General features: G+C 49.6%; 1 protein-coding gene across 2 annotated transcripts in view; it reads right to left on the bottom strand.

Moving 5' to 3' along the window:
- Nucleotides 1-3792: 3792 nt before the first annotated feature.
- The window catches only part of LOC144121878 (3-oxoacyl-[acyl-carrier-protein] reductase FabG-like), a 101998-nt gene continuing 90807 nt past the window's right edge, over nt 3793-14983 (bottom strand). For both annotated transcript variants that reach the window (XM_077655299.1, XM_077655298.1), the window contains 2 exons: nt 13932-14173; nt 3793-4137 (listed from right to left, as the gene is read on the bottom strand). In XM_077655299.1, the coding sequence (XP_077511425.1) occupies nt 13991-14173 (183 nt within the window). In that variant the 3' untranslated portion in view covers nt 3793-4137; nt 13932-13990. The remainder of the gene's footprint in view (nt 4138-13931; nt 14174-14983) is intronic.

Below are 14983 nucleotides of genomic sequence, written 5' to 3'. Positions count from 1 at the left end.
CAGTTTTCAGCTCGAGCTGCTGCACTTTGCACCACCAGTGGCCTACCGTTTGTGTCACTCAAGCGCAGTTGTCACTGGCAGCCTGCTAATGGGTAGAACCTGAAGCTCGATTTACGCGTGCTTGAATTCATCATGTTTGGTTCCTCGCCCAAGTCTGGCCGGCATATCGCGTGAGCCAAATACAACTTGTTGGGAACAGAGTTTCTAAATATAACTAGAGGGAAAGCTGGCGCTACACTTCCACCACTTACAGGCTCATGAATACCAAGAAGACGAGCTTTATTTACTTGGCATGGCTATTGCTGGGCATAAAACGTAGATTCAGCCGTAAAAAAAAACACGCCTCTTCTTGATGCAAGCCTCAAAGAAATGCTATGAAAGTTTCCATACCAGCCTAACACCGAACTTTCTCTTTCGTTCAATCTATGGAAGTGAAAAACACACTATTGAAATAAATTAATCTGCGCACAGAGGACAGCATCGCGGCGCAACTTGCATTTCGAGGTACAATCCAGGATTTCGGCCGAACGATAGCCAAGCCAAACACGAATGCTCGTCTTCCCGGCATTCCCGCTGTGGACGCTCTGTGGAAGTGCTCTTTAAAAAGTTCGCATAGACATTGGTGCTACCTTTCCCCCTGGGTAATATTAATAAACTCTGTTTTTGTGAAAGAAAAACACGCGCGGGAATCCGGGTAAAAAGCAGATGTAGAGTGACAGCGTGGGGTTTAATATAAGCCCATATGATCAAAGCATGGCGGCTCATGATGCGGAGCCAGCGGCACCTTCGACGTCAGTGAGCAACTAAACAATTACATCATCAGAAAAAAAAATTGTCGAACTTCTTGACGTTCAGCGCGACACTCAAGGCAATGACGTAGAAAGAAGTCACGACGAGCACTGACAGCAAACACAATTTTAATGCGGTAGCGTTTCATGTGGCATGAGTGGCGTGTACAGGACCTGTCGGCAGACCGTGTCCGTTCGAACGGTCAATCATCCATTATAGGTGTAATGAATATAACAGTTGATTAAACCATTAAGGGTCATTCCTCGCCAAACGGCCCAGACTTTGCTCTCGACCATCTACAATTTGTTCAAAAAAAAAAAAATCACGGAAGCTTATAGGAAATGTGCATAATGAAAGATTGAAGTATTTTTGCCGAAAAAAATTATTCTTGAGGTGAGCGCAGTTTGATAATTAGGAAAGGCGAGAAACCAGGCACTCTCAATAATTAATAAAAAATGCAAATTTTCAGAAAGCAGTTAACAATTGTTTTAATCAACATTTGCACGGATTCTGGCTTTCAATATAATTCGGAGCATTCAGCTTTATAAGGCATAAATATTTAAATAAAATGGAATAAAAAGTTGGAAGTCAACCATTTTGCCTTTTTTGTTTTAAATGTGGTCGATTTTTGTTTTAAACTGGTTCTCAGAAATTCGAAAAAAGCCGTTTTGCTTCTCTGGATGTCTGCTACCTATAACCAATGTTACACGTGATGAAACTGCGTACATCGGAGTAAGAAAAATACTAAAGTAGCAAAGAAGTGCGTTTGAGCCAAAAACACTCGTTAATTTTGCCGTGAGGTAAGTTACGTAGAAAAGTTTACTGTCTTTCATTTGTTATACTTTTATGGAGGCAATTTTTGTTTAAAGCGAGAAAAGAATTTTTGAAGTTGAGATCTCGCGCCGCAAGTTGCGTCTGTCGGTTAAAGCCTCTTCACCGCATAACACGACACTGCCGAAACTGTGGCCAGACGAAATGTAGAGTTGTTGTTCTTAAGTGAGGTTCGCACTGCAGGAAAGCATAGGAATGTTGAGTACTCGAGCAGGTATTCGTTGAAAAGATTTTCTTGACGCTGCCGGGACTACTTCGCGTGTGGTTTCAGTCAGTCATTCTTATCAGCGCCGTGACAGACGTAAGCACCAGCATAAGAACTTGGGAGACGCCGGTCTGGAAACGACCACAACGATTCGGTGTTGAAACAATCAGCGACGCAGCAGCACCACGTGATACCTGAGCCTTGTGGCTGTCAGAGGCTTGTGCTCGGTTGTTTCCGATGTGGTGTTTTGGTTGTATTTCATTTAATTGGTGCAGTTTCTGCATTACTAATCCAGCGGGAACTAGACGAGCTACTATGCTCTTGAAGCACTTTCATGCGAGTGACGCACCCGCAAAGATCGCATCTATTCAATAGGAATACAAAAGTACGAGTGATTACGAGGTAATACAATAGGAGACTGGCATTAGCTTTCCAGTTCTAATAATTGTGATTGAGTAACAGACGCGGAGGAATGGACAGGAGATAAATGTTCGCAATTTGTAAATTGCTTAACCACGTTGCTAGAGTGTAAACAAATTGTTGCCTACCATAATTAGTCTTTGGTTGCGACACAATCCATCTTTCTTGTCGAAGTGTTGATAGAGAGAGAGAGAGAGAGAGAAACAACTATAACGGGACACCAGTCAATGAACGCCAGGAGACAAGTCCATCTCCCCCGTCGCCCCTACCCGTCGACCGGAATCTCTTGGCGCACAGCAGAAGGAAGGGCTTGACTGATGATGTCTTGCTGGACGTTAGGGTCGGTTCTGTAGAGGAAAGCCTCCTAGGATTCTAGAGTGCGCGAGCTATTTCACCTAGTGGGGCACGCCCACACCATGCTGACCAAAGTTCCTGTCTCGCCGCAAAATTTTGCGCTGTGATCTGAAGACTTCGGGATGCCACTTGCTGTAGAGTGCTCGGTTAGGAAAAAAAAACCGTCTGTAATTTTCTTCACATAACCTGCTCTTTCTTATTGAGCTTTCTGTCCGTTGGCGGATAAATTTGTCGATTAAGTCTCTAGTATAGTGCGATTTCCTAGTATGCGCACATATCCTCTCTGCTGTTTGAAGTTTCGGGGACTTGGGAGATTCCAGGGTCGACTGATAAGCGAGACCTCAGGCAACTGAATGAGCTTCCTCGTTTCCTCTAAGTCCTTGGTGAGCTGGTGCCGAAACGGACGGAACCTGTTCTCTGGGTCCTCCTTCCCTGTTTAATACAAGGAAGGCAGTCTCCGTCACCCTCCGATTCTTAATTTCTTACAGCATTTTTTGAGTCGCTGATGGCCACCTTGGCCCCCATTTGGCTGACGGCCAAGGCTATGGCCACTTCCTCTGCTTCTACGGTTTGAACGCCAAGGAATGTGCAGCATGCCACCGGGGTTCCGTCTGCCCTAACCGCCACGGCCGCGTGTGCCGCTTTGCTCTCGTAAAATGCAGTGCCCATATTGGACGCCCTGTCGATCTGTATACTTAAAGGTTGTAATGCTTCTGCTCTCTCTTTACGTCTCCCTTCATGAAAGGCAGGGTGCATGTTTCGAGGCAGCGGAAGGATTTTGATCTTGTCCCTGATCTGTGGCAAGTCTCTTGTGCGCACATGCTGATGCTTGAGCTCGTAGCCCAATCTGTCTAAAATTTTCCTCCCCGCTTTAGGTCGGAGTAGTCTTTGATCCTGCTCAGTAAAGGCAGCCTCAGTCAGCTCCGCGAGATTGTTCGATACCCATAGCTTCACAAGTCTTTCAGTGGACGTGTTCGGGGGGAGCCCGAGCGCATGTCGCAAGGCTGGCTCATTTTAATGCCCTAGCATTACCGGCCGCGGTGAGAGATTTCAGCAATGCGTGTGTGGTCCTTCTGCATCACACAAACAGAAGAAAATCCCGGAAAAACGTTCTACTAGTCGGTTTCGAACGCAGGCATTTCTCGTGAAAAGCGAATATGAAACGTCATAGCCACGGCTAGTTATTGCTTTGTTTATTTCCTGTTCACGATCAAAAAAGGTTACAGCAGTAGATGAGCATGGTAGCAATAACAGTGCAATAATATTCAAAATGGGAGCCGCTTTGCCGTGCTACTTGATGGATAGAGGTCAACGTAGTCTGTACGGCAAAACAGCAGCAGTGAAAAAAAATAGAAAACAAACGCGACAATGAAAACTATGTTAAAAAACGACAAATCTCCCAGGCACACTGGCTACATAGGTCAGAGTCGAACCGACGAATTTCTCTTGGGAAGCGAGTGCGGAACCTCATTGCCATGACAGGTGCCAAGGTTTTTGAAAGATAAAGGTGGAAATAGTCTCTGCGGAGGGTAGCAGTACTGAAAAAGAATAGGAAACATAAAGAACTATTAAAACTAAAAAAAATAATCAAAAGGAGAAGAATGATGCGATGTGGACAAGACGGTGATGGCAATGGTATAACAGTAGTTAAGGGTCAAGCAGTCGTTAGTGTGATCCACTACTTGCTAGCGCATTCAAAACCTCCTCTTGCAGAGCATGACCTGTCATTTTTTACTGATTTTTTAAATATAGCCAAACGGCTGTCCAATCGATTATTGATTCTTGCCGTCACAGGGCCAGCCGAATCCCATGGAAAGGCAGCAAAAAGTTTTTGAAGAATACACCGTTTTCGCGGCGTGGAGTAAAAAAGCCTTGAACTCGGCACGCGCAGCTCCGCGCCTGCTCTTTGGTGTGCGTCGGAGGCAGTTGCACCAAGGCGTGGTACGGACAACACCTAAGTTCTAAACAGTCTATTGCACGAGGAAGCATTTTTAAAGCGTTTTGCATCGAGATAATGCCACGAATTGAGACTCAAGGTCATCCGGCTATCATTGTGCTGTTGTCGGCTGTAGTAACAACCGTCTTAAGCGGAAACACTCAAGGACATCGACAGGCCTAGCATGTGTGTGGGCGCAGTCTTTCTCAGTTGCACCGCATCACATACGAGGGGGTCTTTGGATTACAAGCATTAACCAGAAGGGCTTTATCCGATGGGTCGCGTCGCATGCGTGCTCTGAGCACTTTGTTAGTTTAGAACGGATTGTCAAAAGCTTAATTGTGCGGAAGTTAATATTGGCAGCAAAGGTTCACGGGATACGGGTGAGTGGAAAAAAAATTATTTCGCCGAAGTCATGTAAGCCGATCACCTGGAATTGACGAAGGTAAGAAAGTACAGAGCTGATCACACTTGCTAGAACTCTCGAGCGGTGCCGCCCGGCGAAAATAAAGCGAATTCTGAAATAGGCATTGACTTTCACTGATAATAATTGCGTTGGAGAGCAGCGTAATAGACATGTGAACAGCGCAGGCACCAGCGCCTTATCTCCAGCAAAGCAGCTGCGATAAGATTTAATTTATTTACTTCACAGCACGCCCCTCAAACGCTCTAGACAAGTGTGATCGACTCTGTACATGCATGCTTCACCTCTCTTAATTATGCAAGGCGACTTAGTCGCTAGGCAGTGGGACAGTTTTTTTTTTCCCGATAACACGCACCCCGTTCACTATTGCTGCCAATAGTAACTGTGCCTGTGGCTATGTGAAAAAAAAGAGTGATTCGATCACACACCAGAAGATATTTATATGAAATGCGCTACACTGTAACCATGCATAAAGGCAAGTTTCAAGATAATAAAATTTGCCGGAGGCTTTGAATTAGAACTTATTTCGTGCGCAAAAAAACAAAAACGAAGGTTTGGTTTGGTTTGTCGGGAAATTTAACGTCCCAAAGAAACTCAGGCTATGAGGTACACCGTAGTGAAGGGCTCCGGAAATTTCGACCACCTGGTGCTCTTTGACGTACACTGACATCGCACAGTACGCGAACCTCTGACATTTCGTCTGCATCGAAATACGACCACTGCGGCTGGGATCGAACACGCTTCTTTCCGGACAGCAGCCGAGCGCCATAACCGCTGAGCCACCACGGCTTTCTTTTTGTTATTTTTCACCGGATTGGCAACATAATACAGAACCTGAGCCACAGCGGCGGCTTCAAAAACGAAGGGGAGTTAAGCTAATGCACAGATGTCTTGACCTCGTTTCGCATGATTTTGGTGCGCTTTTTTGACCCTTAAAATTTAGCCACTGTATTCAGTTTCGCGACAGGACTGCGGTAGAGCTCACTACGCCATATTTTCAGTCGCTAGTACACTTGAAAGAACACATTTGTAACCCCTGCTTTTAGCACTAACATATATATCCGTTATTCTGCGCACAAGTTATTCGTGGCAGCAATATGTTCCATTCATAGAGTGATGACAAGGGTGAAACATTGCTTGTCACATATCCGCATCAGCAGTCGAGAAACAAACTCATCGCCGTAGCTATTCCGACAAAAAACTGTCTGCATATGCAACACGCCTATTCGACTAAGGAAGTGTGACTAGGATCGCACTTACATCATTCGTCAATAAGTGTCTAACTTCACTACCTTCCAACAATATTCCTATCTTCTGCTATCTTCTTAGGCACGTCTCTCAAACTCAGTCAGATATCGTATAAAAATTGCTTGCAAGTGGCCCTGCATAACTCCCTCGAACGCCGTCGCACCCAGCACTACCCCTGCGCTGTTTTTCACCACTTAGATTACACCGAACTGGTCAGGTTTTTTTTTTACCTGTTTCAATAATCCTCTGGTTTCTTCAACGAATGGCCTCACTGCTACTTAGAGAGTTTTTTTTTTATATTGTCACCGGCGAAAATACAGAGAACCAAGCTGTTCACTCGGGCGAGGTTTGCCAACACCGCCGCGCACGTTCTGGACAAAGAAGACGTTCGGCCACGCGCTCGGGAACACAGTTCGACCTCCAGGTGGCGCCGGCAGAAAGTCAGCAGCGTGGCATTGCCCCTCCCATCTAAGAGGCATCGACTCGATGCCGCACGCGAGGGGAAGAAAAAAAAATAAGGCGAAAGGTAATGGCGGGGTTGGGTCCGGGGCTAACGGGAATAAAACGGCTTCATTCGCGCCACGTGGACGACCTCGGACGTCGGGTGTCGAGAGGACCGGGCAGTTCCTTGAGGGAGCACCTCGTAGGTCACCGCGCTGAGGCGGCGTAACACCTGGTACGGACCAAAGTAACGGCGAAGAAGCTTCTCGGAGCGCCCTCGCAAACGGATTGGGCTCCACACCCAGACTTGGTCACCGGGTGTGTAAATCACCTCCCTGCGGCGGAGGTTGTAACGCTTGGCGTCGCGTTGTTGTTGGCGCCGGATTCGCTGTCGAGCAACTTGGCGAGCAACTTCGGCGTCACGGACAAATTGGTCGGCATCCACGACAGAAGAGGGAGTAGGATCCGGAAGAAGCATGGCGTCCAGCATGGTCAAGGCTTCGCGACCGTGCACCAAATGGAAAGGAGTGAAGCGCGTCGTTTCGTGAAGCGCAGTGTTGTACGCGAACGTTATGTAAGGAAGTATCCGGTCCCAGTTCGCGTGGTCATCGTCGACATACATAGAAAGCATATCGGCAATTGTCTTGTTAAGCCGCTCAGTCAGTCCGTTGGTTTGCGGATGGTAAGCCGTTGTCTTTCGATGACTGGTGCCACTGAGTCGAAGTACCTCGTTCGTAAGTGCCGACGTAAACGGGGTTCCCCTGTCAGTTAATACGACCGTTGGAGCTCCGTGACGAAGCACAATGTTATGAATGAAAAAACTTGCGACTTCGGCGGTGGTACCACGGGGAAGAGCCTTGGTCTCACAGTAGCGGCTGAGATAGTCAGTGGCAACAGCAATGTACCGGTTACCCATGGAAGACTCCGGAAACGGACCGAGTAAGTCCATGCCGACCTGTTGAAATGGGAGGCGCGGGGGATCGATAGGCTGCAGGAGCCCGGCTGGTTTAGTCGGTGGCGTCTTCCGGCGCTGACATTCTCGGCAGGTTCGGACGTAACGGCGGACAACCGCAGCAAGCTTGGGCCAGTAGTACTTGGTGCGTATGCGCGCCAACGTGCGGGAAAACCCGAGATGGCCCGAAGAAAGGTCGTCGTGGCACGCGCGCAGAACTTCGTCGCGAAGCGCAGCTGGCACTGCAAGCAGATAGACAGTGTCCGTAGGGCCGTAGTTCTTTTTGTAGAGTACCCCATCGCGCAAGCAAAACGATGACAGTCCGCGCTTGAAGAGCCGAGGTGGAGATGGGGCGATTCCTTCAAGGTATTCTATGAGGGGCAGCAGGTCAGAATCGGCCCTTTGTTGTTGGGCAAGTGTGGACGTGGTGAGAGCACCAAGAAAAGCGGAATCGTCGTCGGACTCGTCAGTGGGGCACAGGATTGGGGCGCGGGATAGACAGTCAGCATCGCTGTGTTTCTGGCCAGACTTGTGCACGATGGTGACATCAAATTCTTGTAACCGAAGACTCCATCGAGCAAGCCGCCCCGAGGGATCCTTCAGGTTCGCCAACCAACAGAGTGAATGGTGGTCGCTCACGACCCGAAACGGGCGGCCATACAAGTACGGACGAAATTTCGTAACGGCCCACAGCACAGCTAGACATTCCTTTTCCGTTGTGGAATAATTGACTTCTGAACGGGACAAAGTGCGACTGGCGTAAGCAATCACGCGTTCTAGACCATCCTGCCGCTGAACAAGGACCGCGCCGAGGCCAACGTTACTAGCATCAGTGTGCAGTTCAGTGTCGGCCTCTTCGTCGAAGTGGCCAAGCACAGGCGTACACTGCAGACGGGACTTGAGTTCTGTGAAGGCGCTGTCCTGGTCTTGGCCCCAGATGAAGGATTCAGAATCCTTCGTCAGGCGGGTCAAAGGCTCTGCTAGCCGGGAGAAATTGGGAACAAACCGGCGATAGTACGCGCAGAGGCCCAAGAAACGACGCAGGCTCCGTTTGTCTGTTGGCTTAGGGAAGGCAGCTACGGCGGCCGTCTTTTCGGGACCTGGACTAACACCTCGTGCACTGACAATGTGACCAAGAAACTTCAGCTCTTGAAATGCAAAGTGACATTTCTCTGGCTTGAGAGAGAGACCAGCGGAACGTATGGCCTCGAAAACAGCACGCAAGCGTTTCAGGTGCTCATCAAACGTGTCAGAGAAGATCACGACATCGTCAAGATATACGAGGCATGTCTGCCACTTCAGACCGGAGAGCACGGTGTCCATCATTCGTTGGAACGTGGCAGGGGCCGAGCACAAGCCAAAAGGGAGTGCCTTAAACTCGTATAAACCGTCTGGCGTAATAAAGGCGGTCTTCTCACGGTCGCGTTCGTCGACCTCTATTTGCCAATACCCACTGCGGAGGTCAAGGGATGAAAAGAAGGTGGCATGGCGCAGGCGGTCTAGGGAATCATCAATGCGGGGCAGAGGGTACACATCTTTTTTCGTGACGGTATTCAGGCGCCTGTAATCGACGCAGAACCTGAGGGTGCCATCTTTCTTCGTGACGAGAACAACAGGCGATGCCCAGGGGCTCGTGGAAGGTTGGATGACGTCGTCCTGGAGCATCTGTGTAACTTGGCGGCGGATGGCATCGCGTTCTTTGGAAGACACGCGATAAGGGCGCTGGCAAATTGGTCTTTGGTCGTCAGCAACGACAATTCGGTGCTCGGTAAGCGGCGTCTGTCGGACCTTGGAAGTTTCCGAAAAACAGTCGCGGAAGGAATAGATTAGGCTTTGCACGCAGTTTTTCTGACTGGCCGAGAGGTGCGGGTTCACGTCAGTCGGAATGACTGTAGCCGTCGCGTCGGCGAGGTCTGACGTGGTGGATAAAGAGCACTGCCTCGTACACTCTCCAAGCTCGTCAAAATAAGCGACGACTTCTGACTTCGTCAAATGTTGCGGTTCACGAGTAAAGTTCGTGACTAAGATTTCGGTACGACCATTGGCAAGGTCTACTAGGCCTCGGGCGACACAAACTTGCCGAGCGAGTAGCAGGGACATGTTCGCTTCAGCAATGCCAAGAGCGCCGGTGCTGTCAGTACACTCGACTGTGACGAACTTGCTGGCTCGCGGAGGGATTGTTATGTGGTCGTCACATATGCGCAACATTACTTTACAGGGCTCGGTGGTTGTGTTAACGGCTCGCTGGGCGGAAAAAGATACCATGAGTTCCTGAAGGTTTATGATCGCACCATACTCGTGAAGGAAATCCATGCCCAGTATGAGGTCCTTTGAACAGTCTGCTAACACGGCAAAGGAGCCGGTGAAAGTAAGACCACGGATTTGGATGCGGCAAGTGCAGACGCCGATTGGTGTCACGACATGGCCACCGGCAGTGCGGATCACGGGTCCACGCCAAGGCGTCAGAACCTTACGGAGTGTCATGGCTAGCTCCCTGCTCATCACAGAAAAATCAGCGCCGGTATCGACGAGTGCGGTCAGTTCATAACTGTCGACGGTTACTAAAATTTCAGCGGAAACTAATCGTTCGCAGCACGTCGGTGGGGTCGTCGGATCGGGTCGTTGACGCTCGGGCCGTCGCGTCCAATCGTCGGGTGGAGGCTGTTGACTTCGTGCAGCGGCGGCGGCCCTACCCCCGGAGGACGCCGTCTTCAGTTTTCCCGCCGAGGGGACGTGCCTCCGAACTGACCGGAGGTTGAGGGCCGACTGGGCGTAGCAAAGCGCCTCGGGGATGGCGATCGCGCCTGTCGCCGCTGTGAGGTCGGGGGCGGCACTTGAGAGTTCAGGTACTCCTCTATGTCCCGCGGTCTTTCACCATAGCGCGGTCGAGGCGCGTCCGGTGGGAATCCTCTCAGACCCATCCGCCGGTACGGGCAATTCCGCAGAACATGGCCGGGCTCCCCGCAGTGGTAGCAGAGCGGACGATCGTTGGACGTTCGCCACACGTACGCTTTGCGGAATGGAGGGCACGGGTCCTGCTGCTGCTCGATGGGACGCACGTAACGATGGGGTGGTGGTTGTTCGGCAACGGGGCGAAACGCTTGCGGCGCCGGGGCAGGTCGGCGCAGGGCATCGCTGTAGGACATTACGTGCGGCTCCGAAAGGGGTGCTGGAGGTGGCTGCACCGCTCGCCGGATTTCGTCACGGAGAACATCGCCTGTCGAAGGTACGCTTTCTGACGGAGCACTCAAGTGGAGGTGTCGCAGTTCTTCGCGGACAATGCTCCGCACAAGCGCTCGCAGCGCCTCATCCCCGGGGCCTGGCAAGGACGTGCAGTACTGAGCGGCCGCTACATTTGCCTGACGGCCGTATTGGGCACTCCGTTCCTGCAAGGAACGTTCTATGGTCGTCGCTTCCTTGGCAAAGGCGGCGACAGTTCTCGGAGGGTCGCGCATGAGGCCAGCGAACAGCTGCTCCTTTACCCCACGCATAAGGTGCCTCACCTTTGTAGCTTCGGGCATGGCTGGGTCAGCCCGATTGAAGAGGCGGGTCATGTCCTCAATAAACATGGCCACGCTCTCGTTGGACTGCTGTGACCTGGAGCGAAGGGCAAGTTCGGCATTCTCCTTTCGCTCGCTCGAACTGAACGTGGCGAGCACCTCGCGGCGAAAAGCTGCCCAGTTAGAGAAGGACGCCTCGTGGTTCTCGAACCACGTTTTCGCCGAGTCTTGCAGTGCGAAGTACACGTTCAGCAGCTTTCGCTCGTCGTCCCATTGGTTGAACGCGGCCACACGGTCAAAACCGGCCAACCAATCTTCTACATCCTCGAACCGGTCGCCGTGGAAGGATGGTGGTGACCGAGGTGCAAGAAAGATGAACGGCGGGGCACTCCCGAAGGACTGACCTGTCTGGCTGCCAGTGGCGGAAGTCATGGCCCGAGCAGGAATCGTGAGTGGCTCAAATTCGGGTTGCAGGCCTCGCAGGCGACGGCTCGCTTTGTGGACAGGTGTGGCGTCTGCTCGTCGGGGAGAAGCGTCAGGGCTATCGTCCCGGTCAGCGTACATGGGATGATACCCAGCACGGCTCCACCAAAAATGTCACCGGCGAAAATACAGAGAACCAAGCTGTTCACTCGGGCGAGGTTTGCCAACACCGCCGCGCTCGTTCTGGACAAAGAAGACGTTCGGCCACGCGCTCGGGAACGCAGTTCGACCTCCAGGTGGCGCCGGCAGAAAGTCAGCAGCGTGGCAATATTATGCGAACATTTAAATTGGGCAAAAAAATTAATCCGGGAACTCCGAAATGCCGTTTTGTACAACCTGCGTTCTCTTTGGTATGCGATTGAGTATAAGAGCATGGGGGTCGTTTCAAGCGTAGACACAAGATGGATCCACTTTTCCAGGATGGCGACGCGCATGATAAAACATTATGTAGTCAAACAGGCCGTCTTATTTATTATTCCCGTTGGAGGATTAGCCGGGTATAACTGAAATCCTGCTAAATGTTTTTAAGCATCGTCTAACGGCGTTCGCATTTGTTAAAATGCCGGTTCCCGTCACAGGATCGGACGGATCCCGCAGAAAGGCAGCAAAAATGTTTTGAGCATAGACCGCGGTATAGACAAACGCCGTCTCATTTATAATTGATTGTTCTCGTCACATGGTCACCCCTACCCTCAAAGGAAGGCAGCAAAAAGTTAAGTATAGTCAAACGGCCGCTTTGCTTATTATTGCCTGCTCTTCTACCAGGGCCAGTCTGATCGCAGTGAAATGCACCGAAGTGTTTTTGCAGCACAGCGAAACGGCCGCTTCATTTTTTTACTGCCCGCTTACGTTACAGAATCGGTTTTGCTAGCTAAACCGGCCAGTGATGTAGACACTAGTGTTTCACTGTTTGGCTTTTCAAAGCTCATAAAAGCTTCGTTTCCTGTAAAAGCAGCCTCGAGTCAATGTAACCCAAATAACAAACTACGCCAAATGGAATCCCGGCTGCGGAGAAGAATTGCTAAAGCTCCCTTGTTCTGTGCGATGTCAACGGAAGCTTCAGAGAGCCAGGTGGTCTAAATTGATTTAGTGCTGCCTTCCACTACGGCCTCTGTTACTGGCCATTTGTCGCTTAGGGATGTTAAACCACTCAATTTACAATTTAGCAAAGTAAGAACAGCCATGAAGAAGCACCGGGAGTCTCAGGCCAACCGCACAGCCATCCGGACGTGGCCGGAACACAGGCATGAGTATTCGATTCCGCACCTCTGCAGGATTGCCGTCATAATAAGCAGGTCTGAGGGTGGACCACCTCAGCAGCTGCTCTGAAGTAGAACCCTACCCGAACCGTCCTCGAAGAAGTATCATATGACGACAACGTCCTGCTCCAGCACTGTGCCGTACAAGTTTTCACACGTGTTAGAGCACATTGCTGAGGCATGAAGACATTTGACCAGTGGTCTGAATATTATTTTCTCACAAATATGTCTTTTTCGCTTTTTTTGGGGCTCCCTTAAGTATATGATCGGTTCCCCTTTGTGACATGTGTGAAGCCTAACGTGTGCGATCTAGAGCTTCATACTCTGTGGTTCCTCAGTGAGGTATTTTGTTTACTGGAAAACAGTTTCAGCATTCTTCCCATCATCCCTATGGTGAGTGATGACCGCAAATACCAGACAAAACACGATGACGAGAGCAACACAAGGATTGGCTCTACTGTGGTTTCTCTTCGTGATTTGTCTAGTGTCTGTGCTCATCGTTCACCATAAGGATATAATGCACCAACTAGCCTCAATCGAAGTTTTGTTGAGGCACCCTCTCCATCCCCTATTTTACTTTTCTACGTTATGAATTATCATCTCCGTGCTCTGTTAGTTGAATTTGGTTAAGAGGAATATGCAACGTTCTATTTCCACCCTAAGCTCCTTCTAAAGCTGCACATTCTAGGGTCACTGCCTCATCCCTAACACCGCTACATTCTCCAACGTGCGAACTCATTTGCTTTTGGCGTCTCGCATTCTAGCTATTTTATGTCCGGTCGCTTTTGTCTCGCTTGCAAAGGAATGTGTTCGTACTCATCTTATTATTTCGTGCTACAAACTGTGCCGATAGTTCTTCCTTGACGTTACCAGAAGTTTTTGAGCCATTTCAAACCAGCTGTTTTTCAGCCTTCATTTTTAAAATATTCGTCTTCAACTCATTACGCATGACGTGCAAGAAGGAAGGCGATGTGAATACGCTGTTGTAATGCAAAATATTTTTTCTTCAGAGGATACCACGCTCCCTCAGCTCTAAAGATGATTAACCATCAGGTGAGAACGCGTTAGGACAAAATATAATATGCTGACCGCTAGTCCTCGCTTTCTGCGTGGCCATGAGAGGTTTATCGCATACGTCTCCTTCCCTTCTAAGGATCGGGAGGGCTGATGTCCAGGTGTGTCATGACAAGGTGGCCTCCGTCCACAGGCAGCATGTGGCCTGTGATGAAAGATGCATCTTCCGAGGCCAGGAAAGCGATGGCCCGCGCAACTTCCTCCGAGCGTCCCAGGCGACCCATCAGGTGCGCATGCGCCATGGCCTTGCTTTCGCGCTGCGTCAGAAGCGAATGAACAGCGAAACACCATAACAGAGTGCAGCACACACCCAAAATCCTTTTTTTGTATTAGCCAGCTTGAAAAGGTATTGGGATGGCAGCCAAATGTTCCTAATTTTGTTTAACTGCGTTTAATTTTCAGTATTTGTTGTTAACTAAAAGGCGAATAATCTGCAAGGCGCACGGCTATAGGTGTCCTTCAGGAATATCACGACCCTTCTTGGAAATAAAAGGGTTGAGAATATCATGGCAGACTCTGAGCTCGTTAGCAATTTACTAGAGCTGTGAAAAGGTTCTGTAGTGTCCAAAAATTGTTTGCGTACGCCCTATTAGACGTTCGGAGAAAGAAGGTCCTGGATTCGAAGCCTTGCGGCTGAAAATGCGCGAAACATTATCCAACTTTACAGAATGTTGAGAAGGAAGACATGGTGTCAGCTTTTAATCGCATGACGCGCGCGGGCCAAGCGTTGAACTTTCAATTATATCATCGCCGGCCTCGCAGGACTGGTGCAACTGTTCGCCATGGAGCTAAAGTTAATAATCGAATCATTGACCTGTTCAGTGGGGCTTCGAAGATCACCTGAATACTTATGAATAATTTATCCATCTATCCCACCTGCGAAAAAAGCCGTCATAAACCATGGATTATACCTCTCCATAGGCCGACAACAATCTTATTTTAGACTCACATAAATTTTTGTTTTGAAATTGACTATCACGATGTTGTCATGTTTGTTCTAGCTGTCCTCGTCTTTTTCGCACTGTTTACAATGGACTACCACCGCATTCACTTATGTCGGTGTATGG

The sequence above is a fragment of the Amblyomma americanum genome, chromosome 2 (assembly GCF_052857255.1).
Source record: "Amblyomma americanum isolate KBUSLIRL-KWMA chromosome 2, ASM5285725v1, whole genome shotgun sequence".
Taxonomy (NCBI): domain Eukaryota; kingdom Metazoa; phylum Arthropoda; class Arachnida; order Ixodida; family Ixodidae; genus Amblyomma; species Amblyomma americanum.
This window is presented reverse-complemented; position numbering and strand designations above follow the sequence as displayed.